This window comes from Lissotriton vulgaris, chromosome 1_1 (genome assembly GCF_964263255.1).
Source record: "Lissotriton vulgaris chromosome 1_1, aLisVul1.2, whole genome shotgun sequence".
Classification (NCBI taxonomy): domain Eukaryota; kingdom Metazoa; phylum Chordata; class Amphibia; order Caudata; family Salamandridae; genus Lissotriton; species Lissotriton vulgaris.
In genome coordinates this window covers 728,266,986-728,294,087 of record NC_141685.1, presented here as the reverse complement: position 1 = coordinate 728,294,087, position 27,102 = coordinate 728,266,986, and the positions used below count along the sequence as shown (strand labels likewise).

General features: G+C 46.5%; 1 protein-coding gene across 3 annotated transcripts in view; it reads right to left on the bottom strand.

Moving 5' to 3' along the window:
* The window catches only part of LOC147747719 (coagulation factor XIII B chain-like), a 1,426,313-nt gene that overhangs the window by 233,676 nt on the left and 1,165,535 nt on the right, over nucleotides 1-27,102 (bottom strand). For all 3 annotated transcript variants that reach the window (XM_086955242.1, XM_086955259.1, XM_086955250.1), the window contains one exon: nucleotides 18,455-18,655. In XM_086955242.1, the coding sequence (XP_086811368.1) occupies nucleotides 18,455-18,655 (201 nt within the window). The remainder of the gene's footprint in view (nucleotides 1-18,454; nucleotides 18,656-27,102) is intronic.

Sequence of the window (27,102 nt, the reverse complement as noted above, 5' to 3'; positions counted from 1 at the left end):
CAATTGAACGATGAGGGATGTTGGATTGATAAGTCAGGAAAACAGAGATGGATGTTGCCAGATACATATGTTCTTGTAGTTACAATGGCCCATGGCCCAGACCATATTAGTGCTAAAGGTATTTGCAAGTTATTAGACCCTGTATGGCGGAATGATAACATTTAGAAAATGGCTGCACATTTAGTGAACTATTGTATGTTGTGCATGATCCACAATCCTGGTAGAGGTACCCCTATACCACCTGGTAATTTTGCACCACCTACTTTTCCTTTTGAGGTTCTCCAGATGAACTATATTGAGCTGCATAGGTGTAATAATTTAAAGTATGTTTTGGTGGTTGTTTGTGCTTTCAGTAAATGGGTTGAGGTTTACCCTACCAAAGATAATACAGCCATTACGACTGCAAAGGTACTCCTGAAAGAGTTCTTTCCTCATTTCGGCTTGTCCCATTTGATCTGTAGTGATAACGGAAGTCATTTCAATGACATGATGACTCAAATAATTTGTGATAGGTTTTGTATTAAGCAGATGTTTCATGCTGCCAATCATTCACAGTCAGCAAGTTTGGTTGAAAAGTACAATGGTACTCTCAAACTGAAATTGGCAAAAATTCAGGAGACCACAGGGTTACAGTGGCCCTTGCTGATAGATTATCTCTGCCAGTTAACTGAAAATGTGCATTTATTCACCAGCAGGTCCAGGAATCCCTACCAGCTACATCAGAGGTGCCCTGACATGATATTCAGCCTGGAGATTACATTTTCATACGAAACTTCCAGCGAAAGAAGATTTTGGAGCGGCGGTGGAATGGACCTGAACAGTTCCTCTTATCAACACGTACTGCAGTCAAAGTTTCCGGCCGTAAGAACTGGATCCATGCGACACATTGTCGCAGGGTCCATCTGCCTCTGTCCTATGATCAGTGGATGAAAGATGGAGTAGGGGACTGTGAGTGTGAGACGGTGCCTCGGTTTGTCCCATTCAGTGACGTAAGGTTAACGTGGACCAAAACGGATGAGGAAAATGATAATGTGTTGAATACAGCTGTTCCTCCTGAAATCAGAGTTGTTCAGGAGCTCCTTTTTGCTGACCCTTCTGTGCCTGGAGCTACTAGGAACAATTTTTGCCCTCGCCGAAAGACAGTGCACCAAAGGAGAAGTCAGATTAGTTAGAGATGGACTGTGTAATATAGGGTGTACTTTGCGAAAGTACCAACGGAGTTAGTTTAGGGTAATGTGAGGTTTGTGCACTGTTCAAACATTGGACAGGATAGCTTAACAGTATTTCCTTGTGGGTACATATTCCTGATCAACGTGGGAACCCGAGCTTAGGACAGAGCAAGCTCCACTGCGAGTGCTCGAGAGCACCAACGTTTTTGATGGATAATAGGAGCCTGAACCAGTGAGGCTCTGACGGACATTGGGAACTTGTATAATCCCCTTGCTGGCATTTTTCTACCCTTGGTCTCACTGTTGCTATGCACCCCTTTGGCAGAATGGTTGCTGACAAAGAACAGCCAGTGATTCCCCCTGCTCCTACACGCATATTTTGGTCTATCAAGAAAGAAATATTATGCATTTCTTTGGGATTTAGCTGCTATTAATTCTGGGTAGGGTGTCCTGGGTCTTGGAATGTGATCAGGATACACCGTCATGTACTAAGAATAAGGTTGCTTCACAGGTCTGTGCGAAAAGTACAGCGCAGAGTAATGTATTTTTAGACACACAACCGATTTTTGGGAGAAGGTGTACCCTGCTATCCCACTGAATCTGTTACAAGTTTATGGACTGCTTACCCATTATCCCTTGTTAATTACACATATATTCACCCAGCCCACTTCATAGAAGTAAGGGGTGAGTGTGGTATGGTCTATCCTGGCCCTTGTTTATATTACAGGAAGCCATGTGGAAAGGGATATCCGGGATGTGATAGTTATACGTATTGTGATAACTTGTACATGAGAGAGCACAACATCACCTTAGTGGGCTGGCATTACCAAGATTTAACGGTTACCCGAAAGGTTGGTTATTACCCCACATGTTGCCCGATAATTAATAGTACTGATACATTTCTGTAAGTCAATTGTTCTGGAGTAATACTGTTCAAACATACAATATCTATAGTGAAAAAGAAGGATCTGAGTACCTTTGGGATGAATACCAGATATGCTCCTGTAGATTATCAAGACCCACTTTAAGCACACCCAGGATTCTATTTTTTGTCCAATGGCAGTAACTCAAATGTTCATAATAGCACAGGTGATGTTGCTTTAGGAATGGTGCTCCCTCTAGGTGTGCCATGGAAGCATAGTAAGCCAAGTGTAAGATGGGTAAAAAGAACATTGACCACAGAGTTTTGTGACGGGTGACAGATTTGGAAGTCAATAATTATAGTAATGGTATTACCTTTGGATACATTCTCTCCTCCATTATTACATTTTGTGGTATAACTATGGCCAGAGGCGAAAGAGCTAGAAAACATTTTGGATGCAAGCTGCAGATACTGCCTAACTCTACAGTGGCTGCCTTGCATGACATCACCACCCAACTGGAAAGTATGCGGACATATTCTGAGCAGACTAGATATGCTGTTGATTTTATCCTAGCTAAGAGTGGTGGTGTGTGCACAGTAGTAGGCGACCAGTGTGTAGTCGGGATCACTAATATGGAAAAGAATATTACCCAACACATTTTAGACATCTTGGAAAATGTTGAAGGAATGGAGAGTGGGAATTGGAGTTGGTCACTTTTTGGTAGTTGGGGTTGGATTCTTGAGAAGCTGATTTATTTCATTGTGATTTTGGTTTCTTCCTGTGTTCTAGTCCCCTAACTCCCCTTCTGCTGCTCTTATTGCACTACCCTTCTCGCCCCGAAGAAGATATTGATTCATGATACATACCAATGCAACAATCATGACACAAAAAGAGGTGAATGTTCTTTTGAACATAGACAAGGGCATTTTCGAGACTTCATCCCTCCTTACTGTTTCCCTTCCTGGAGCTGAAGACATGGAGTGCTCCTAAAAAGTTTACATATGATTTTCTGTTGCCTTATATGCTTTCATTGCTATTACTAGAAAATGTTTAGCTCATGCTAACAGGAGGGCCTGTTAGAATAGAAAATATGCTTCAGTATTGGTTACGTAAAGTTAGCATCCGCTGCACCATTTTATGTATGGCTGCCATTTTAAATCATGATCAAAACTAATCCTATGTTGTTTCCGAGCAATGGCCTTCTCTAGGTTATGTTTCTTCGGAGCTGAGTTCTGCTACACTAATGAATACATTTTTCTTATTAGCGCATGCCTTTCTTGATAGATGTAGTCCGTCTCCCACTTGTCTAGCGGTGGGCACAGGAAGAATGACCTTGAGTAGCAGATGGCGTGTGCCCAGCCTCAGAATTGAAACTTACTCCTCTGTAATTTACTGTTCAGCTGCATCTGCTTGGGAAAATTTCATGGTGGGCGTGCTTTCATTGATTTTGAAATGTACATAAAGTATTGTTATGCTTGCTGATGTCAGTCCCTCTGCAGCACTCCTAAGCGACTGGGCAGATTGGGCTCCACTCTGAGCGTATCTAAATAAACAAGTATTGGTTTGTATTTTCTACGGTCCGACCAACTCTTCATTTAGAATGGAAGGCTGAGAGGTGGTCGTGAATGACCCGGGTGACCCTATTTGGACCATTTCCTTCAGACAAATAGTCTGCAGCCTTATTTACTACACCAGGAAGATATTGCACCTGAAAATCGAACTCTTCCAGACCTTCGCTCCACCATTTTAATCTAGTTGTCAACCTTTCACTTCATTACAAGAAAACACTAGCACCAGGGGACGATGATCAGCCCTTCCAAAAAAATTAACACACCACAGGTAGAACTTTAAGTGTCTTACTGAAGGAGGAGCCACGCGCGTGACCAAGATGGCCGCGTGAAAGCTCGGCTCTGCCGATCTCCGATCCCAGCCTATACATCCTGCATTGATCCTCTCCCCTAAACCCACTCCCTGTACAGATCTGGGGAAGCGACGACTCCCGATGTTCTCCCGGGCTGCCGACGGTGCCGGAGAGTGTAGATACGCCGTGTCGCGTCCTGCGGCCTACAGGAGACCAAAGCAGGGAGCTCGAGTGATTGATAAGGCCGCCTCAGAGTTTAAAAACATCGGGCCGTAAACCGGAAGTTGCCGGTCCGGCCCCACAAGATGCCCCCGATCAGTGTACAGCGCTGTGGTGGACTTGGCTGTGATGGGGGACAGCGTGGCAGCCTTTGTGAAGCACTGGTGCGGCGCATTTCCCTGAATTGGTCCCGTGTGGTGCGAGGAGAGGATTATTGGCTGAAACGCGCGGTGACACACTTTGAGGCGGCTGGACAGTGTCGGAGTCGCGATGGAGCCCCACTGCTGGGAGTGTCGGGGGTCTGAATGGCCCGGTGCACGAGACATCGCTCAACCTAACTGCACGGAGGTGCTTAGAAGCACTGCTTCTGGGGGCTACAGTGATAATCCGCAGGCTGCCAAACACTGCGTCTCAGCTCCTAACTCGAGTGAGCATATGCCACGGACAGAGGTCCCAGAAGACGGCGGCCCTCGTCGGCCAGTGAGAGGTGACCCAGTGCTAAATCCCTGACGCTGCAGAGGTGGCCAAACGCTCGCTGCGGGGCCTCGGCGTGATTCCCTGCGCCCTCCAAGATTGGTGCAGCTGCTCCAGCGGAGGAAATGAGGCAGGGTCAGACCCAGCAGGGGAAGTTGGGGATGTCCTGCCCCATGAGACACAGGATGCAGGGAGCCCGCTACACTGCCTAACATCCGTGTGGGCATACGCAGAGGATCAGGTGGGCAGGATCTGGCTGGTATGCCCCCTTGGCCATTCACGGGCTGGATTGTGATGCCCGGGGGCCCCGGCCTGGCTGCCCGATTTTGCATTGGCTCCTGTTGGGCCCTCCATGATGCACGGGGACAGTTGGTGAGGTTGCCAACGACAGGTACAGGGGACCCACGAAGCATATAGGAAGAACAGTGGTTACGGCTGCCGGGTATGCCGCCTATTCTGGAGTTATGCGCGCAGACCCGTGGTGCCTGTGTGCTGTAACTTGAGCAGCTTGGTCGAGGGTGGTGCCCATAAACTTGGCAGTGTGGTGGGCATTGACGGCTAGGTGGTGCACGGCTGAATGACATTGCTGATTGTGGGAGGCGGTGGTGCCAGGGGTCTCCATGCGGGTGACGCACTGTCTCGCTGTGGTGGATCCGCCTGCCTGGAATCGTTGTACGATGGGCTGAGCCGCCAATTGGAGACGCGGGTGATACTCTGATCCCAGTGACCCCCCCCAGTGATTTCTCCGCTCGCTAACGAGTGCAGGGGACGCGGAACCGGTGAAAGGATGGCTACTAAGCTGGAGACTGACAAATCCTCCTCTAGGTCCTCCAAGGGATCCAGGACCATCCAAACCAATAAACTTGACCGCTATACCATGCCAAGGGGGTCCCCTACGGAAATAAAGAAGACTCAGCAAGCGGTAGGCAATGCTGCATGCCCTCCCACCGAACCCACACTGACGGATGTCATGGCTGCCATAAATGGGGTTCAGGTGTCCCTGGGGCAAAAAATGGAGGCCCTAGACGACGAGCTGGACGCGGTTACAATTGAGGTGAATCTGATATGGGCGGACTTGTCAAAGGCAAGTGAGAAAGACAAATCGCTCGAGCTCTAGACTACTAGTCTGATTGATGATGTATCGTCATTGCAACAGGAAGTGAAAGAACTGAAGACCTCGAGAACCCTGATGGATCGTAAGCTCGATGAATTTGAGGGGATGGCCAGGCGTAACAACATTCGCCTTCTTGGCGTGCCCGAGAGATCGGAGGGCGTGGCTCCTGATCTGTTCGCTGAAGATCTTGTCCTCAATCACCTTAAGCCCAAGGGACTGAGTAATTTCTTCACAGTTGAACGCGCACACAGAGTGCCGCCCCCCCCCCGCCTGATGATTGCGAGGGTCCTGAACTTCCGAGACAGAGACGCGATTCTACAAGCGGCTCAAACTGGACCTCCCCTCCGTTATGAAAACGCAACGATCTCCCTTTTTCTGGACTTTACCCAAATGGTGCAGAAACAACGACAGAACTTCCTGCCGGTGAAGAAGAAGCTCAGGGACAAGGGATTGAAATATGCTATGATGTTCCCGGTCCGCTTGCGGGTGGAACTCAACGGAAAGGTCTGGTTCTATGATAACCCGGAGGTGGCATCGGACTGGTTGGACAGTATTCACCCGAGCGAATCGGAGGATCAAGATCGTGGAGGAGATCACCAGCTACGGGAACGCAAATAGATAGACTTGGGGTGTTAACGTGTAGTATATTATCCAGGGGGATGGGGTGGTGCCACTGATACTTTTCTTGAGTTGATTTGTTTACTTGGACTCAGTGTGGAATGATGGGGAGTTGAATGATTGTCTTTAGAGGCTGGGGAGAGAGGGCGGGGGGCTCTTTTGGTTCTCTTCCAACTTCTACCTTTAGTTAATTGTAGGTTAGTGTTTGGGCGACGGGCACACTGCTAGTTGGGGATGGGTGACAGCCTAATGCAGAATTGCAGGGAGGGGGGAGGTGGGCTGAATGTGAAGGGGTTAATTGACACAGTGATGGAATTGTTTGCAGTCGTATTAGCAAATCTTTTTAATTTTTTTCTTGCATTCGGTGACATGGCTATGGTCAAAATTATTCCGTTCTACTACAATGGCTGCGGTTAAACGGGGATTGGGGGTAAATGTGCTCAGTTGGAATGTCATTGGCCTAGGGAACAAAATCAAGAGGGGAATGCTGAATAAGTTGATTAGGAGGCATTCCCCGAATGTGGTTCTATTGCAGGAGACTCATTTGGTTGGTAATCGTTGCACAAGGGGGGCTACAAACTGATGGCACACACCGGTTTTACCACGGACTTCAGAGGGATGGGCATTTTAGTTAAAAACTCCTTCCCACTGACTGTCCACGCTACGTGGGCTGATCATTGTGGGAGAAACATTTGCATATTCCGACAGTGGGAGGGGAGAACTATTACTTTTATGTCCATATATGTTCCACAAGCTGACACGTTCCGGGACCTGGGTGCAAATTTCCTGACGCTTCCCTTGAGCATACTGGTGTTGGGTGGGGACTTTAAAGCGGTGATTGATGGTGAGATGGATAGGCACCCTGCCCGAGCCTTAAGGCTGTCCCAAAAATGGCTTTCAAAATTTCTGGACACAACTGGGCTTACTGATGGCTGGCGTTTGAAAAACCCGAATGGAGTGCGACACACGCACGCGTCGGCAGCCCACCATGCCTTCTCTAGAATAGATTATGTACTAATCCCGGCGGCCCAGGCAGCGGCGGTCCGGGAGGTGCGTCATTTGGGACGCTGAATCTCCGACCACTCGCCAATCTGGCTCTGGTTGGAGGATGGCCACACGGATGTGTGTAGGATAGCTCCTATCAACGCTTGGCACTTCAGGGACCCGGCCACTAAGAAGGAAAGTGTTTCTTGTACTGAACGGTATTTTCAGGAAAATGCCAGATCTGTTGATTCAGCCCAGACCTTGTGGGAGGCGTTTAAGACCGTTATCCGAGGGGAGGATTTAACACTAATATCTGGGATCCAGAGGAAGAGACGGGTTGAAGTGAATCGGGCAGAGGCGGAGGTGACTAAAATGGAGAGTGAGGTCTCCAGTGCTGCTACCCCTGAGGGTGCGCACCGGCTGAAACTCCTTCAAGATGCGTACAGAAACCTAGCTAGGAATAAGGCCATTGCACAGCACGCAGATACTCAAAGTTGGATATATGAGCACGGTGATAAGGCAGGCAAATTGATACCATGGTTGGAGAGGAAAGAATGGGCATCCAGGCTGATGCCTGAGCTGCAGAACGGCGCTCCTGCCACGACCACTGACCCAAAAATGATTGCTAATGAGTTTTCTGACTATTATAACTCGGTCTATACTTCATCAGGGGCCTACACGGAGGAGGAGAATGCTGAAATGATACATGATCTTCCTATGCCCACCCTATCAGAGGATTAACGGAATTACCTGGATTCCCCTCTCACCAACGACGAAGTGGCACAGGCCATCAGAGGTGTGCAATCCGGGAAGGCTTCGGGCCCAAACCGAATCCCCATAGAATTATACAAACTGAGTGCGAATAAACTTGCTCTGTTCCTCCGAGCCATGTTCGTTGAGAGTAAAGAAACGGTCGGCTCCCATATGATCAGCGAGTAGCTAATATAGTTGTTATCTACAAAGTCGGAAAGCCCAAGAGGCTCTGCTCCTTATCCAGGCCCATTTCGTTATTAAACGCCGAACCTAAAGTGCTGGCAAAGCTCCTGGCTACGAGACTGACTAAAGTTATCACTTCCCTGGTTCACCCGGACCAATCGTGATTTATGCCACGCCGTAACACGGCCCTTAACCTGCGAAGGCTGCATGGTATAATGGGAGGTGCCCCGAAGATACACGAACTGGCAGTCCTGGTGTCATTGGATGCTACAATGGCCTTTGACAGGATTGAATGACCCTTTCGGTTTGCGGTTCTTAGTAAGATGGGCATCGGCCCCGAGTTCATCAACTGAGTCCGTCTCCTGTACGCCGATCCTCTGGCCAGAGTAGCGGTGAATAATCACAGATCAGCTGACTTCAATCTGGGCAGAGGCACTAGACAGGGGTGTCCCCTGTCCCCTCTCTTGTTCGCTCTTGCTCTCGAGCCCTTAGCGGCATGGGTCCGGTGGGACTCCTCAATCAGGGTGCTGCGTTGGACCCCAGAGTGGGAGGATAAGATCTTGCTTTACGCTGATGATATCCTGCTCTACCTTACCTCCCCTAGAGAATCCTTGTCTTGTTTCCTCGACGTGCTCACAGTATTCGGGAGGTATTCTGGCTTCACTATCAACTGGTCGAAATCTGTACTTTTTGTTCTTAGTGGTGACCCACCAGCGGTTCCAAGCTCCTGCCCGTTGCAGATTGAGCCGGTGGGGTTTTGTTATCTTGGCATTTATATCACTTTAGACCCAAAGCTGAGATACTCGAACGACCTGGGTTCCCCGCTGTCCCAGTTTAGGAATGACGTGGCCAGATAGAAGGCATTACCGCTCTCCCTTTTAGGTAGGGTGGTGCTCTTTAAGATGATGGCCCTTCCGCGATTCTTGTATGCGCTCCAGAATGCAATGGACCCGGTGCCTTCGTCCTACTTTAAAGAAATTGAGGCCCTCCAACGACAGCTTCTCTGGGAGGGCAAGTCCTGCATCGCCTTCTCTAAACTCACGCTCCCTTGGTATGACGGGGGAATAGGGCTGCCGGACCTGCGGAAATACTACTGGGCATCCCAATTAGTGGCAGTAAACCACGCTATCTACGGGTCTCCTGAAGACCCCGGATATGCTATGGACCATGGGCAGGTACCAGGGGGCGACTTCACAAGGGCGCTCTATTCCAGGACCCGACGCTTTCCTCTTGCGGGCCCCTTGGCCCATGCGGTTCAGGTGTGGCATGCGGCCAATCGATTTCTCAAGTGGGATGGCAAGTTCATCCTGGTGACTCCACTGTGGCACTCAGAGAAGTTGGGCAGCTTGTGGAAATCTAAGGGTTTCGACAAATGGGATCTTATTGGGATCTCGCAGATCAGGGATGTCTGGGGAAGGACACTATGCTCACATTCGATGCTCTCCAAGAAAAGTATCAGCTACAAGAGAGTGAGCGTTATCGTTACCTCCAGGTTCGACATGCTCTGCTCACACACATCCCCAGGGGCAATGTGTTACCGGACGCCTCCTCCCTGGAAGACCGAGTGCTGGATGGTCATTTCCCTGAAAAGATCATATCATTAATATATAAAAAACGAATCAATAATATGGGAGGCCCACTGGCAACCCTTAGGGCACAATGGGGAAGGGACGGCTTGGAACTAGATGACGAGGAATGGAGAGAGGCCGCCTCCTCTCCGAAGGTGGTGGCTATTCAAATGAGGCTCAGGCTGGTGCAATTAAAGATACTCCATAGGTCATACATCACTGGGCCCCAGTTGGCACACATGGGTCGGGCGGAGAACGGGGAGTGTCGGAGGGGTTGTGGTTAGATTGGAACCCTCATGCACACATGTGCAGCAATACAAGATTACTGGGCCAAAATCCACGAGAAGATGCGAGTGGTATGGGGTGGATTTGCCGCTTGAGGCACGGAGATGTATCCTGAATGTATGGGAGCCCACGAATCTGAGTGCATGTGGGAAAAAATGGGCGACGCTAGCATTTATGATCGCAAAGCGCAACATTGCCCAGCTGTGGGGAGCTGGTCAGCCGCCCCGGGTGGGGAAGTGAATTGAAGACCTGGATTGGGTCATGTTTAGGGAGAGGACGGTTTATATCTCCAGGGAATGTCCCGCTAAATGGCAGAAGGTTTGGGGTGCATGGAACAGTTATCAGGGGTATCTATGTGTTCCGCCAGTTGTCAGTGGCGATGCAGCGGCGCATGAGTCCCCATGATCCCCAAAAATGTTATCCTGTGTCTATAACTTGTACAACGGAACAGTATATACGATACTTTGAAAATGGTAAATGTCACCGGATGCCTTTTTTTTTCACTGTTTGGTTTGTTAATAAAAAGAATAAAAAATTTTTTAAAAAGTATCTGACTGCCCATGTTATGGCAAGGGCCTCCCTCTCAAGAATACTGCTGTTCATCCTTCTTTAATGCTCTGGACGCGAATGCGACAACCTTCTCCTCACCCTCATCTAATTGAGTAAGAACTGTGCCGAGTCTACTAAGACTGGGAATAACTAAACAGGTACCAACCACACTATGTTTCCACTCCCGTCACTGCAGGGAAATAACAAACCAATTAAATTCTTAGGCTTGTTGGGCGTTTCTTGCCCTTTTAATTACTTTTTTAGACTTTTTTTGCAAAGATTTTTGTGTGTAAAAAGAAAACAAGACATTTAAAACATTTACACAAAAATACAAAACATTCGTCACATATATATACACAAATTATATACAAACTTTACAAGATATTTCTTTGATCCAATTAATGAACTCAGATGCTTTTCTAAATTTGACAAAGTAACGCTTGATGTAGAAGACAAAATACTTTCTATAGGAGACCTGTTGTGGTGTATCACCCTCGTGGTAGCAGCGCGTTCAGTCTCTATTTATCAGCACAGTGTGCCATCCTTCAATATGTTCACACGCTCCTAAGTCTTTAGGCGAGGGTCCGTTATTATTCACCCTTGCGTTCATTCGTACTCGCAGATACACTCGTGTCGTTAACCTCGACGCGGCGCGATCTGGCAACTGCAATAGCAATCCGTGGTCTCCTATAGAAAGGAACAACACCCATAAGAGGGATACCTCAACCCAGGTGCATTAGACCCACGGGGATTAAAAAGGTACAGGACTAAAAAGAAGAGTGACTAAAAAGAAAAGAAGAAGATGTCAAACCTATAGACCGGCGGCTGCTGGATAAACAGATACTCACTAAATGACAGAGCCCTGAAGAGAACCTATGAATTGAAGTAAACTGGTTCGAAACGCGTACCCATGAATTGTACTATGGTTTATATTATTTAATTATTGAAATATTTTGTCTTCTACATCAAGCGTTACTTTGTCAAATTTAGAAAAGCATCTGAGTTCATTAATTGGATCAAAGAAATATCTTGTACAGTTTGTATATAATTTGTGTATATATATGTGACGAATGTTTTGTATTTTTGTGTAAATGTTTTAAATGTCTTGTTTTCTTTTTACACACAAAAATCTTTGCAAAAAAAGTCTAAAAAAGTAATTAAAAGGGCAAGAAACGCCCAACAAGCCTAAGAATTAAATTGGTTTGTTATTTCCCTGCAGTGACGGGAGTGGAAACATAGTGTGGTTGGTACCTGTTTTGTTTTTCCCAGATATATATGGCCCAACCAGCCACAAGTCCCAGGGCCTGACTCCATTTTTTGTATGAGTCTACTAAGACTGGCATCAGTGGTGAGAACAGTCTTTTTTTGTGTAGAAGTGACCAAGGGTGGGCATCTCTCCAATAACATGATTGACTGGCTTGAAAGCCACATCACCCTCTCCAGACCAAGCAAACTGGGTCCCCTTTGAGCAAAATCCTAATCGGCTCAACAATACTGGCGAAGCCCTTAATGAACTTTGAGTAAAGGACCTCACTTGCTCCTTGTCAGTGAGAGCAGGAGCGTTGACAATGCTCTTTGCCATCTCCAGTTTGGGTTGAATACCCTCTCCAGAGATGACATGCCCCAGGTATGTAATAGGCGTCACACTAATTTTGAATTTTAACTTGTTCACTGTGAGACCTATGTCAGATAACCTCTTCAGCACACCTCTCAACACACCATCATGCTCTGTTTTGTCCATACCATAAATTAAAATATCATCTTGGAAGAATAAGATGTTAGACATATCTCCAAGAATCATTTTCATGAAACACTGGAAACAAGCAGCCACTGAGGCTATTCCAAATGGCCCCAGATAAAACGATAAGCACCTAGCGGTGTCACAAAGGATGTTAAGTGCCTTGAGTCTTGGTGCAAACGCACTTGGTGATACGCCAAAGACAGATCTAGTACGCTAAAAACTTTTGCACCCTCTAGGATGGTAATGAAATCAGCAATATTGGGAAGCGGCTGGCAATCTACCTATACACATTTATTCAGGCACCTTAAGTCCACACACATCCTGATGCTTTTTACACCATCCTTGGACACCAAAACCACTGGTACCAACCACTCTGAGGATTCAATCTCCTCGATAACGTTCAGGGCTATAAGCCTGTCCAGTTCATTTCTCATTGGCCCCAACATCATATTAGGAACTTTTCTCACTTTATGTACACACGGTTCAGCATTCTTCTTTACCACAATCCGATGTTCATAGTCTTTCAGCAAACCAAGCTTATCACTGGACACTTGCGAAAACTCATCAAAGAAATGACTTCAACTCCGACAATCATCCACTAACATGACTTAGACAGACGCATTGCGTGCATTTGGGTTGAGTATTATACCCAAATCTCTTTGGTGCCCCCATCCTAAGACGTTATTCCCTCGCTTGGCTACACATATTTAAGCAATAGTCTCCCTGTTCTTGAAAAGTATTCTTATCGCTGCATAGCCAACCAGGGTGATGTGTGTACCTCCATAGCTTACTGGATTAATGCCGGGAGAAGAGAGTTGAATATCAGGAAACATCTTGTTCCATAATTCATTACCCACCATTCTAAAGCGAGAACCAGAGTCTGTCAAAACTATAAACAACTTACTCCAATCACCACTTCACATTCAGGCATGCTTATAGAATCAGCATCTACTACACCATCACCTCTCACATTCAATACCACTCTTCTCTGGTTGTCCTTTATACTTTCCACATTCTCCACATTGTGCACCTTCCCCCCAGATCTACAAACCCTGCCATAGTGACCTTTAATTCAGGTGGAATCTTTCGCAAAACAGGGTTGCCAGAGTTATGACTAAGGCTCCCGCAATTATAGCATTTCATTTCTGAAGACTCAGTAGAAACTTTGACCTTTGTACCATGAATCACTTTACAAATATTCTCTACTGAGTCTTGCTGAATTTCGTTATGTGTCACTTCATGTATACTACTAGGAGTAGAAACATCATCAGTTACAGTCTTAAGGGTTTTTATTTTTTAACCCAGCCGGAAGTATTCGCTACTCCCTCCACAATGTCAATAGCTTCCTTCAGTGAAGGGTTTCTTGATAAAAGTTTCTCTTGCACCCTGGGACTGTTGGTGCATCTGACCAACTAATAACAAATTAATGAGTCTGTTAAATCACCAAATTCGCAAGTATGCGCAAGTGTCTTCAAAGATGCAATATAGTTTCCAACCTTTTCATTGGGTTCTTAGAGTCTCATAAAGAATTTATGTCGTTCAAGTATAACATTAATTCGTGGGCCAAAGTAAGATTCCAAAATTTTATATACATTTCAAAAACATCTGAGGGTTCACCATCTCCTTCACCAACTGGTAACTCAACAACACTTTCATAGATGTTGACGCCCTCAATTCCTAAATTGTGAAGCAAAATAGCTTGACTCCTATGTGCAGAAATGTTCTCACCTCCAATGGCTATTAGGTAAGAATCAAAGAGTTTCTTCCAGAGATGTAAGGGTTCTCCTTTCTCACACAGAAAGGCAGGGGGCTGATTCATTGATGTAGCAGACATGCTGGCAGCAATGTAGAAAATAAAGTAAAGAAAGAAGAAACATTACCTTAAAGTGGTATGATGTGAGTTCCCAGTGCTTGCAATATAAAGAAATGTGATAATGCAAGAACAGATTAAAGCTGACAAAAATTGAAGCTTCCGTACAGGTTCCGTGTGGCCGTTACCTGGGAAACGCACAAATTATCAAAGAATCAAAGATGGAGGCTACGCTTGCGTGGAGATGCTTGTTCAGGCATCAGGGGTCTAGCAAGCAGGAGCACTGCCACGAGCGTTGCCACGAGCCACAAGAAGAGCCATTGAAGGAGTTTGTAAAGGCAAAACAAGGTAAAAGTTTACCAAATGTTGAGTGCGCAGGTTTGCCAATGGTAGGTGGAACAGGTTGATCAGATTCCACTTCTGTTCCTCTTTTCTGTTCGTTTTCGTTTGTCACTGTAGTCCATTGCTCTTGTCCGGCTCGTCTCTCGAAAAAAGGTGTATGGGTTCTCAGAGGAATTGGCGATGAGCTTGTCCCCAACAAGCATCACTGGTCACCAATGTTAAGACAGTAAACACTGGTTGATTTGGTAGGCATTTATTTCTCAATATGTCACACCACCAACTTCAGCTGCCAGCTGGTCAGCCCCCAGTCTCCAACTGACACTCGGAGGCATCACCATGGAGACCTAGAACAGTACTAGCACGAACTACACTACGTAACCATAAAGGAACAAACAAGTTATTACAACAGCTAGCATAAAGCTGGAAGTGATACTGGGGTTCTACTGAAAACCTATCCAGGCGTCGTAGAGTGAACTAGATGGATAAATGTAACCTTACGCCAAAGGGTGTTGTGTCATTTAGTCTGCATCATGGAGATTAATAATGTTCATGCCTTCCGGTCTAGACAAAACAAAAGCTTCTAGTTTACACAGTTATGGCTGCAAATGGATATTAGGGAGCGAGACATTTAACAGCATCGTCCATAACAGTTTATAACGTTGCTTATTTTAATTAATTTATTTTTTATTATTTTCCATGGCAGTTAAAAAACGACAATTATGTAATAAGTAAACATGAGTTCTGGCGCTGTTTTATGGTTGGTGATACTGGGAGATTTTAAGAAAACATATCAGGAATTGTTGGCTGTCCATGTGTTAAATATCCCCCCTTAGGCCATTCCTCAGCAGAAGTGTATACGGCAGATCCCCCTTCCAGAAGGTAATTTGGTCTCATAAAGTGTCTGGTGGCTTTTTATCTCTAATGGTGACGAAACCTTTACAGTCATTTCAGAGCTAATTGTGCTAAGTGCAAAGGACTGTGTTGAAAGTCTGTAACAAATGAACGCAGAGCCTAAAACTGTTAGTACTAACATTGGCGGGGCATAATCTTTCCAGCCCCTCCGCAGGCCATGAGTTACCCTCTTATATGCCTGACATTATTCTTGATTCCACATTTACTTACACGGAAGGTATGTATTATTAGAATTAAGCATAGTAAATAAATATCTTACAATGCAGTGGTAATCTCCATGAAGCGCATGCCAGACTTGAACAGCTACAAGTCATCCGCACAAAAGGCATTGTGACCTTCCCAGGCCGTAAAACAATATGGGAGGCGTGCCAGTTATGGGACAAAACAGTACATATTGAGGGTGTTCTGTTGGTTGCACTACCTGGCCAGTACACTGCTGGGTGCTTTTGATCTGGAGCAGATTTGCTGATGTTCTTTTCTTAACATGCCACATTACCTATGAGAGTTCTGGGGCACTGCACAAACCATGTACTGACATTTTTGCAAACCAGGACTAGCACTATACCAGAGAATCTGGAAGGCAGGTGGGTCACTTTCCTGAAACAAGACCACGTATTTGCTCCACCATTTCCAATTGAGAGGCAAATCCTAGGTCACCGACTGGAAATGCATCTTTACTACCCCCTACGGATGGTCATGCATTAACAAGGTATTTACTTTAAAGGGAGATGAACACATGTGCTAACATCCATGTTCATTAATTGGTATTTGATGGTGAGGGACAGAGGTGGAATATTTACATATATGTGACAAACTGAAGTATAATCTCATAATCTGTCAAAGGAGATTTCATGTGAGGGAACTAACCTTTACAACCTGGATGAGCCATGCATGCCACTTCTGCGCAAGCAGAACCACGCCTGCCTTAACCATGCATAAGTCTTAACCATGCATATGTGTGGTTAAGGCAGTGCGCGGTCTAGATGCACAGATGAGTGGGCACCAGAAGAGGATGGATCCGATCGAACGTGGACATGACCTGGTAAGTGGGGCTGGGACAGGGTTTTGGGGGCTGGGAGGTTGTTTCTAAGGGTTGAGAGTCGTTATGAGGGTTCGGGGGGGGGGGTCTGGGTTGTTTTTAGGGCACAGGGAGGGTCGAGGTTGTTTTTAGGGCTATGGGAGAGGTCAGGGTTGTTTTTAGCACTCAGGGGGGTTTGAGGTTGTTTTTAGGGCTCAGGGGTTAGGGTTGTTTTAGGGCTCAGGGGGAAAAAGTGTGGTTTTTAGGGTTTGGGATGGGGCTAGGGTGGGATTTTTACCACACATATCCCTTTACCGGTCATGCCTTTACCACGAAGGAGCATGGTAAAGGCATGCACGGTAAAGGAATGCATTGTTAAGAGATATTCTTTGTGTGGTCAGCGTTGTAGAGGCACACATGGTTTAGCTATGCGTGCCTCTGTCATTCAACCTTCATATGAAGGTGCAGATGCCTTGTGTTCTGTTTTGGTGTTCCTTTTGTTCCAATTCAGATGGAAAATAGGAGCTGGAAATTCATCTAGGCCGTTTCTACTGCACCTTGGTCCAAGCTGCTTTGTGTCAGGTTGGTCTCTTTCTAGAGTGACCACATGACGAAAATGCAAAAAGGACTGAATTGTGGCGTAGAGTAATTACCATGGATGAAATTAATTCAAGCTTCCACCTGTCACTTCAAATATATCTCATCTGATACACAGCACCATTAATAACAATCAAGAGGGCGCAAGCGTTTGAAGTGTGAGTGATTCCTCATAAAGGTGACAACAGGGGTGTACCTTCAGGGGATGGTTGGGGTGTTACATCCCACAAATAAATGCATTTTTTACTTATTAGGTGGGCCCTGAGTCGGGTCTGTTATGTCTGTTTCGGAGTTTCCCATTCCTCTCAATTCACTAAGTGGTGTTAACTTGTTTGTGTATTGTTGATCAGAAACTTATAGTGACTGGTTCACCATTAAAGCAGTAAATGCACACCTAGAGAAGTAATTCTTAAACAGGTGAAAATACACAATGTTTTAGAATTTACAAACTTTGGCAGAAGCGGCTTGTAAAGCTGTGCTAGCCCCTGGTTTCAAATTATTATACTGGCACTCCAACACTCAAAATATGATGGGAAGAACGCTTGCGATAAGTCTAACTATTAGCAGTCACTTAGGGTAGCATTCCAATCTATCGTTTTTGCTCTCTTTTCCTTTCTAGGCAGAGGCCAAACTAATGTAAATCAGTACTGCTTCTTTTTCTTATAAGAACAGTTGATCCTGAACCTTGGTGATCTCACTGTTCCACCATGAAGTTCATCACTTTTTTAGTTGGAACATGTGAGGTTCACAAACCCGAATCTCACTTCCTAAACTATGCTCCAGACAACAAATCATCATGTAATGGAATACTAGATAATAAGGCATTTCTTTACGTTCAGGAAATGCCAGACTGAGAGATTAAAGAAGTTACCCCTGTCTCTCGTTACATATGGGGGCATACTTATCATACTTTCATGCACCATACTTTTGTTAAATAGGGCAGTAATGTGCCCTATTTAACATCATAGGGCGCATTCCTCTCCTTTCCTTGTGCTGGCACACTTTTGGCTGAATATCGCCAATACAGGCACCCTTGCATCAAGGTACAAGCGTGCCAGTGTTGTAAGCAGGATTGTTTTTATGCACGAAGAACTACCTTCCTGCACAAAAACAATCCTAAGAGGCATTTTCCTCCAAGGGTGGATGCCAGGGAACACCCACACTCCACCGATGGAACGCACGGCAGCGATTTGGTGGCCTTGCGTGGCTTGGTCAATTAACTTTAGTGTTGTGCCGCCCTTGTACCCCCCTCCATGAAGCAAGGGCGACACAAGACTATGAGGCATATGTGCCTTCGTTGTCTGTGCCAAGGAGCATGAGACACACTTCTTTGCAATAAATTACAGACAGATTATTAACTCAGCAAATGTTTTACACAAGTGCATTACACTTACTTGCATTGATGCACGTGGGGTAGGTAAATCCAGCCTTAGTGCACTTTGGAACTAGGATCCCTGGAGGTGTGACGACTCGAAATCCGTATTTACATTTAAAAGTGATGGCGTCCCCTTCCTTGAAAGCCGTTTTATCCCTGTGGATTGAGCTTAATTCTACAGAGTGTTCTTCCAGTTCGTCTTCGGTTACCCGACACGGACCTGTAAAGTATTTGTGAATTGACTCGTTGAAATGAAAACAGAAATCAAAACGGCGCATACCTCACTGCTAAATAAAAACAATCAAAAGAACAGTGAAATAAGCCACAATAAGATCAAATATATTTTTACACCACTCTTAATTTTTTATGCTCTTTCTAGAATAATGTAAGTGTATTTTGTGTTTAGCAGAGAAACCCTGAATTAAACTTGTGAAGTGACAACACCAATCCGTCAGTCAGTGTTAAGTGGCACGCACAGACAGACTCCACTGTGTTATGTTATCCTATGTTAAGTGCACTTGCATAGCAGATTCTTACAAATTTGTAAGACCCTAAACAGGCTTCTGCGAAGACATACAAATAAGCATTCATGCCAGCTTAAAAGGCACCAACTGTCAACATGCAGACTGGAAAGGGGCGACCACTCGGTCCCCCCGAACGTATGGCGGAGTGCCTCGATCCCCCCGGGAAGCCATTTTTGGGCGGGAGGCGCGTCTCGGCTGGTATGCCCGAAGCGGCGTAGCCGGGGCGCGTCTTTTCCCGCCCTAGAGTGGGCTGGCCTAGACACCGACGTAGCCAGCCCCGCCCTAGGGGCAGGCAGGGGCGGGTTTACGCCCGCCCTGAAGACGGATAAAAAGAGACGCAAGACCGGAAGACGTCCTCTTGTTCTTGTGCTCCGAAGTTGCACCTCCTCGCTACACGTGAGCTCGGGACAGAACGAAGAGCCAATTTTGAGCGTTTTGATCTTTTTCTTTGTCTTCTAGATACTTCGTCGGAGAGATGCCCAAGAAAGGCGCAAAGAGAATGACGACTGAGCAGATGGTTCGGGCCCTCTTTAAGGATATGTCCGACATAAAGAAGCGGCTGGCGGAGCGAGACGGGGAGGAGGGATCGGGCCAACCACCGGCTGGAGGGAGACCTAAGAGGCCGAGAAGGGTTCCAGCCGGGGGAAGTGTCCCGGCTCCCTCTGCCCCGCTCGAGGTGCCGACCCCGCTACCGATGGAGGGGAATCCAATCCCCGTTGTCATCACCCCGACATCCAACGAGGATATGCCCCCCGAGCTGGCAGCACAGCTAGCAGCGTGGTTGGGCGATAGTACTGAGGGCGCCATGGCTGCCGAGGCACAGGCGCTGATAAGAAAGCTGCGTAAGGAAAAAGAAGCAGCCAAGGTGACCGCACCGGTGGCGGTGATAGAAAAGCCGCAAGTGGTAGACGCAGCATCCGGTTCAGGTAAGCGGCCATTGCCGATCGCAAGGGACGAGTCAGCACCCTCTCGTAGAGAAAGATTGGGGCAGCATGTTCCCTTAGCAATAAAAGAAAAGATTTGGGCGGGGGAATACGTGAATATATTCTCCTTGCTTGTCGATCATTATGAGTTAGAGCATGTCAAGAGTCAGAAGGACCTAATGCATCCAAGTGTTTGGCGCGCAAAAATGGCCGCCTTCAAGGTAAATGAGAATATTAGCAACTGGGGCAATGCGTGGGGTATTTTTACATCGATTTTGGGGGAACGTAGGCCCGAGTTGCTTCCTGAGTTTCCCATTTATCAATCACGAATTATGGGTTACTCGACAGCGTATCAAGGTAACCATTGGTTCTGTTATGACAATCTGTTCAGGAAAGAAAAGGAGCATAACAAGAGTTTGACTTGGGATTGTTACGATTCCGTGACATGGGATAAAATGAAAGAATCAGGAATGTTAAAAATGCCATTGGTTGGGAGCAATGTTGTTGATTACTCCCGCCAAAATGTGGGGACGCCCTTTCGACCAAGTACGAGCACCGACGATTATTCGAGACCCGCAGGCAATACAGGGAAAAAGGGTTTCTGCTTCAATTTCAACAAGGGGAAATGTACCAGGCCTCCGGGATCGTGTAAATTCAAACATGAATGTAGTACTTGTGGGTCGTCCCATCCTGAGTCATCGTGCAGAGCCAGAACGAGTGAGAATGGGGGTAAGGGAAGCGCCAAACAGGTCTAAGATAGTCCGAGGGGCGCCTTTACCAACCCCGATTGATACCTTGGCAATGATTCCCTGGCTCAGCGAATACCCAGATCGTACTTCTGCTGGGGTGCTGCGGAACGGTTTTACACATGGTTTCCGCATCCCGGTGGGGGACTTTCAAGGGTAGGGACGTGCAAAAATCAACTTTCCGTTTTACAACATACATCTGTAGTGCAAGAGAAAATTCAGAAAGAGGTTAGCCGGGGACGGGTCGCCGGCCCGTTTAGTGTACCCCCGGTACCGCATTTTGTCTGTTCTCCGTTAGGGGTGGTCCCCAAGAAGGACCCAGGTGAGTTTCGTTTGATCCATAATCTGTCTGCTCCACATGGTCTTTCGGTGAACGATGCAATTGATCCAGAGCTTTGTTCGGTGCGATACGCATCGTTTGATGAGGCAGTAGCCATCTTGAATCGCCTGGGGCCCGGGACGTTGATGGCGAAATCAGATATCGAGTCAGCGTTCCGGTTGCTCCCGGTACACCCAGACGACCAGCGTCTTCTGGGATTCGGGTTTCAGGGGTCATTTTACATGGATAGGTGTATGCCAATGGGATGCTCTATATCATGTGCTTATTTTGAGAAATTCGGTACTTTCCTGCAATGGGTGTTCACTATGAAAACGGGTTTCCGAAATGTAATGCACTACCTTGACGACTTTCTGTTCCTTGGCCCCGCCGGAAATCCCGAATGTGCCCAGGCCTTAGCTGAATTCTGTGTGTTGATGGGTCATTTTGGCGTGCCATTGGCACCAGGTAAAACTATGGGTCCCACGACTTGCCTCGAGTTTTTGGGGATCGAGTTGGACTCTAGGGAGGGGTGTTTCCGTTTACCAGCTAGCAAAGTGTTGAAGTTTAGGGCAGCCCTCCAAGTATGTTTAACTGCATCTAAGGTTACACTGCATCAGTTGCAACAATTGGTGGGGAAGTTGAACTTTGCCTTGAGAGTGATCCCAATGGCCCGCCCCTTTTCCCGCTCAATCGCCCAAGCAATGGTTGGCCTAAAGGAGGGTCATCATCGCACGAGGTTATCGGCCGAGGTCCGCCAGGACATGCGTATTTGGTTAGCATTTTTGGCGGACTTCAATGGTCGAGTCGTCTGGAACAAGCCAGCCGTATCCTCCGAGGAGCTTGGGCTATGGACAGATTCAGCGGGAAGCATAGGCTTTGGCGCCATCTTCGGCACAAAATGGTCTGCACAAAGGTGGCCCCTATGGTGGCACGAGAAGGGGCTGACGAGTAATATTGCTTTCCTTGAACTGTTTCCCATTCTGGTGGCCCTGAGAACCTGGCTTGAAGGGTTCAGAGATCATTCTGTCGTGTTCTGGTCTGACAATATGACCGTTGTAGAATGCATCAATAGTCAGGCAGCCCGTTGTAAACTGATTTTGAGGCTGCTCAAAGAAATTGTCCTACTGTGTATGCAACTGAACGTGATATTCAGAGCAAAACATGTCCCGGGGGTGATGAATCAGGCGGCTGATGCACTGTCTCGTTTTCACATGCAGGCTTTCTCGGGTTTCCTTCCTTCAGCGGACCCAGAGCCGGCACCCTTCCCCGAAGCTCTCTGGTCTCTCGGTGCCCCGAACTTCGTCACCTCGTGGGAGAGAGTCTAGCACCCAGGACAAGGAAGGCATATGAAGGGGCGTTTCAGGCCTATTTAGCCTTTTTGGGGACTGAGAGAGGGGGACTTTGGGGTCGGGAAGAGTGGGTTGTACATTTTCTGATGTCCTTACGTAGGGCTGGGAAATCGGTGGCTACGGCCCAAAGGCATCGTGCCGCCATTTCCTTTGTTGCCAGGGCCCATAATATCCAGGACCCGACAGCGTCTTTTGCAGTACAAAAGGCGCTGCGTGGGTGGCAACGCCTTGAGGGTCGCAGAGTAGATGTGAGACGACCGATAGGTCTGGATAGGTTGTCCCAGTTGCTGGCCACACTCCCTACCACATGCTCGTCTCCTTTCGAGACGTGTTTGTTCCGGACTGCATTTACGCTGGCATTTCACGGGGCTATGAGGATAAGTGAGCTGGTTGCAAGAAACAAACAGGATGTGGTGGGGGGGTTGTGCCGGGAACACGTTCAGATCAGGGGCGATGCGATGATTGTCTCCTTTCTCAGGTCCAAGACCGACCAAGATGGGAGGGGGGACTGCACGATCATTCGCAGGACCCCCGGGTCCTCCATGTGTCCGGTACAGTGTTTAGAAGATTACCTAGCACGAAGGGTGGCATCATGGGGGGGGACTTTGTTGAGGCATGCAGACGCCACCCCGCTGACGAGGTTTCAGTTTCAGCGGGTGCTTGCAATGGCCATTGCCGCAGCGGGCTTGGACCCGGGCGAATTCGGGACCCATTCCTTTCGAATAGGGGCTGCCACTGAAGCTACAGCCAGGGGTCTTAATGTAGAGCAAGTGAAACGAGTGGGGCGTTGGTCCTCCAATTGTTATAAGAGATATGTGCGATTGCACATGTTGTGAAGCTGTAATCATATACTCACGCTTCTTGTCTTTTGTTTGTTTTCAGTTGCGCAAGCCTACGCGGCAGGGCGGACTATGCAGTCGACCCAACACCAGGCCAGCGGTCAGACATCACCGGCTGTGAGAAAGGAGGTGTGGGTCGTGGGCCACTCATACGTGAGACGGGCCGCAGACGTATTCAAAGCAGGTGACATGGTTCACGTACCTGGGGAATACGGGTACAGAGTGTCCTTCTACGGAAGAGGCGGTCTCTGTATTGACCAGTTTCAAGCATTCTTTGAGGGTTTGTTAGGGCGGATGAGGTCACCGCCGTCCATAGTCATAGTGCATTTAGGGGGCAATGATTTGGTCACCACCGGTAGACGACTTCTCCTGGAGGCTATGCTTTCCACGGTAAGTTGGTTAGCGAGGAGAGTTCCGGGGTGCATAATTGCGTGGTCTCATATGATCCCACGAAAAGTGTGGCGGGGGGCTATCTCGATCCCTGCTTTGAATCATTCTGTTAAAAAATTGAATAACAAAGTGAGTAGGTTGTTCCGTTCCAAGACATTGCATTCGATCTCGCATAGTTGTATTAATGATGACAGTATGTATTTGGGGGATGGTGTGCATTTGTCAAGGGTGGGGAATGAGTTACTCATAGGAGACTTCTTAGCTTGGTTAAAAACGTTAAAACATGACCTTTAGGTAGGAGTCTTGTGGGGGGTCCGGATAGCCGGTCAACTATCCGGACCTGTGGCGGTAAGGTCATGATCGGTGAGCACTAATTAGAAGATCCCTATGAGTGGGCGTCACCCAACACGGATGGGAGCGCTCGGGAGAGGTGGCCATTGGCCCCTCAGTGGGGAGGCGGTCCCGTCTAAGGGTGGGTCGCCGGAAGTAAAGGAAAGGCGGTCAAGGCCCCTTCCTTTGTAGGAGGGGTTACAGCCCCCTCCTGGGGAATTTCCCGGGGCCAGTGTCATCTGCGACGGCAGATGCGGTAAGTTGTGTGGGGTGGGGGGAGGTCCACGATACCTTCTAGATACCTCACACGAGTCTTCGAACGACCTTTAAATGGCGTCGAGTCTTAAGTGCCCCCGTCAAGTCAAGGGAAATTGTTAGTAGTTGCACTTGAGGTAAGCCTCTGTGCTGTCGCCCCTCCCAAGTGGGAGGGGTAAGTCTGGTTAGGGATCTTGACACCGGTTATGACCTTGCCGTTGGCCCTTAAACGTTAGGATGTACAATTTCAGTATTTCTAGAGAATGTTTTGTAGGATGCTAGTTCGGCTAGGAGAACCTCTGTATTAGAGAATATGTTAAGGTTAGCCAAACATCGCAATGTGTTAATGAAATTGTACATAACATGAAACGTTTAATGTTTTTAATTTTGTTTAATAAATACGGCCGGGAGGGTCACTCCCTCCCACTTCCAAAAACTTTAAGAACTGTTTCCGGTTTCCCTCCTTTTGGGGATTGTGTTGAGAGGGGGTGGCGGGTATCTCAGCCATATGGCATATACATGTATGTTGTCTCAACCAACTCTACTTATGCAGGCAAACAGGGGTCACCAAACAACAACAGATTTATTGTTGTGTGGTATATAAATACATTGAAAGAACGAATAACGTAAGACAACATGCACATGATAGTTCACCCCTCAGATATATGTCTAAAGAACGGCCAGAAAAATAAAAGCATACCACATAGTTCCCTCTCTAGAAATTGGGAATTGGTAAACACGTGCAAATGACAAACGTTGGCAAAGCCAATGGGTTTCGCTTTACAGCACAGCCTCACTCGTTATGTACATGTCTCTCAATCTGGAGCATAATGTTACTCATTGTGTATACCTCGTATACTTCTCTCTCCCTTTAAGCATAGCCTCCCTCATAGAGTGCACAACTTATTTTTTGAATAACCACTTGAACATTTTGGATTTTTCTGCCACTGTAAATAACAGGTGGAAACCTACAGAAGGGAATTCGCTCTATTTACTTCAGAACGATGAAAGGCTGTGTAGGTATACCAGGACTTATGGCTACCAGGTACACACACAGATGTTTGTAGCTGACATGTTAACCCTCGAGTTATTTAGAATCAAGCAATTTGATTTTTAATTGGAATTTTAATGTCACATGGGAGATATTTCATGTTTCATGCATACATACCTTGGAAGGGGATCTGGAGTAAAGCACTGGATAACCAACAGATCTTGTCCTGGGTTCACAGAAAGATTTACATTGTTAGGCCTGGTCCTTTTTGCAGTTTTATCCCCAAACCGTTTGCCTCCTTTTTTTCTGACCCTGTTTTTTATGGCCAGAGGGCTCTAGGCACTTCACAACTGCTGATCAGTGCTAAAGTGCATATGCTCTGTGTATATTGTGATTCTGATTGATTATCCATGGTTGGCGTGTTTGATTTTCTGATAACTACTTAGCAAAATGAAAGGTGTGTGCCCAAGGCTTGTAAATCAAATGCTACTAGTGGGCTTGCAGCAGTAGTTGTGCCACCAACATCAGTAGGCCTATCAATGTATCTCAGACCTGCCACTGCAGTACCCGTGCGAGCAGTTGTAAACTGCCATGTTGACCTGGCAAGTTCACCCACTTGCCAGGCCCTAACCTTCCCTTTTCTTATATGTAAGGCACCCCTAAGGTGGGCCCAAGGTACCCTCATGGGCAAGGTGCAGTGTATGTGAAAGGTAGGACATGTACTGGTGTGTTTTACATGTCCTGATAATTAACTACTGTGTATTTAGTGTTTCATTATTGAAGGGCTGTCTGTCCCATATGTTAACATGGGAGCTGCTTTGTAAGGTTTTATAAGTGTAACTTTCCACTGGGACAAGATGGGGAAATGGAGTTTAGGCTCTCTGAACTCAGAATTGAATAACACACTTTTTTGTGAAGGTGGTTTTTAAATTATGTATTTGAAAATGCCACTTTTAGAAAGTGTTATAGAAAAACAGGAATCTGACCACCGTATTTTAAAGTCCTGCTGTTTATTTCAGTAGATTATGGGCCAATGTAGCCATTTTTTTTTGGTCCTGGCTATTTCTTTGCAATAGTTTGTAAATCTTGTCAACACATTTAATTTATTTACATGCTTGCCTGAGCATGGGGCGATACACTTATGAATTATAACAAATCATGAAACTTAAACAAGACAATATTGATTATGACAATTGATAAAACCTGACACAGAATACAAAAATCACAATAACAAAAAAGTGTTACACCTACAGCATGTCAAACCAGTGATCTAAAGGAACTCTCTCTGAACCTATTTCAGTTTTTATATGTTAGTTCCCATCCCATGGGGGTTAAGGTCAAGGTATTGTGGGATGTAATTGCAGTTGTATATCCCCTTTCCTGCCTTTAGGCTACATTTCATTGTAACCACCTAATGGGGAATATAGAAGGGTGCCTACGCGTTTTAATCCCTGCTTGTATCACAGGATTTTCCTCAGGGCAAATGACACGGTGTAACCTGTAAAAATAAAATAAATGAAACAAGGGAAAATTAATGAAATGTCCTTCTCAGCAGTTCACACTCTTTGTTTAGCACTATTTTTTATGGGAGATTATGGTACCCGTACTATTGGGTATTATTATAGCTTTTATTTTCAAAGATGCCTTCTTTTTTGAAATGTTCTTAATATGTAAAAGAAAACAAAGTTGCATTTAGTCTAAAGTAAAAAGTTTGCCTTTTTACTTTAGACTGGATCTTAACTGAGTTTGGCGTCTGACAAGCCCGGTAATGAAGGGAAGACCAATTTCATTCGTCAAGTCCAGTACTCAGTAAGTTAGCGGATACCATGTTTCAGTTCAGACAACAAGTCATATTGTGAGAACAAATGGGTATCAAAGCAGACTTGTTCTCTCTCTTTATAGAAAATCTTTCATGCGCCACATGGAAAATAAAGAACGCTTAACGTGAAAACACAGGTTCTGAAGCAAATGGAACACGAGTAAAGAAACAAATAAGCTCCC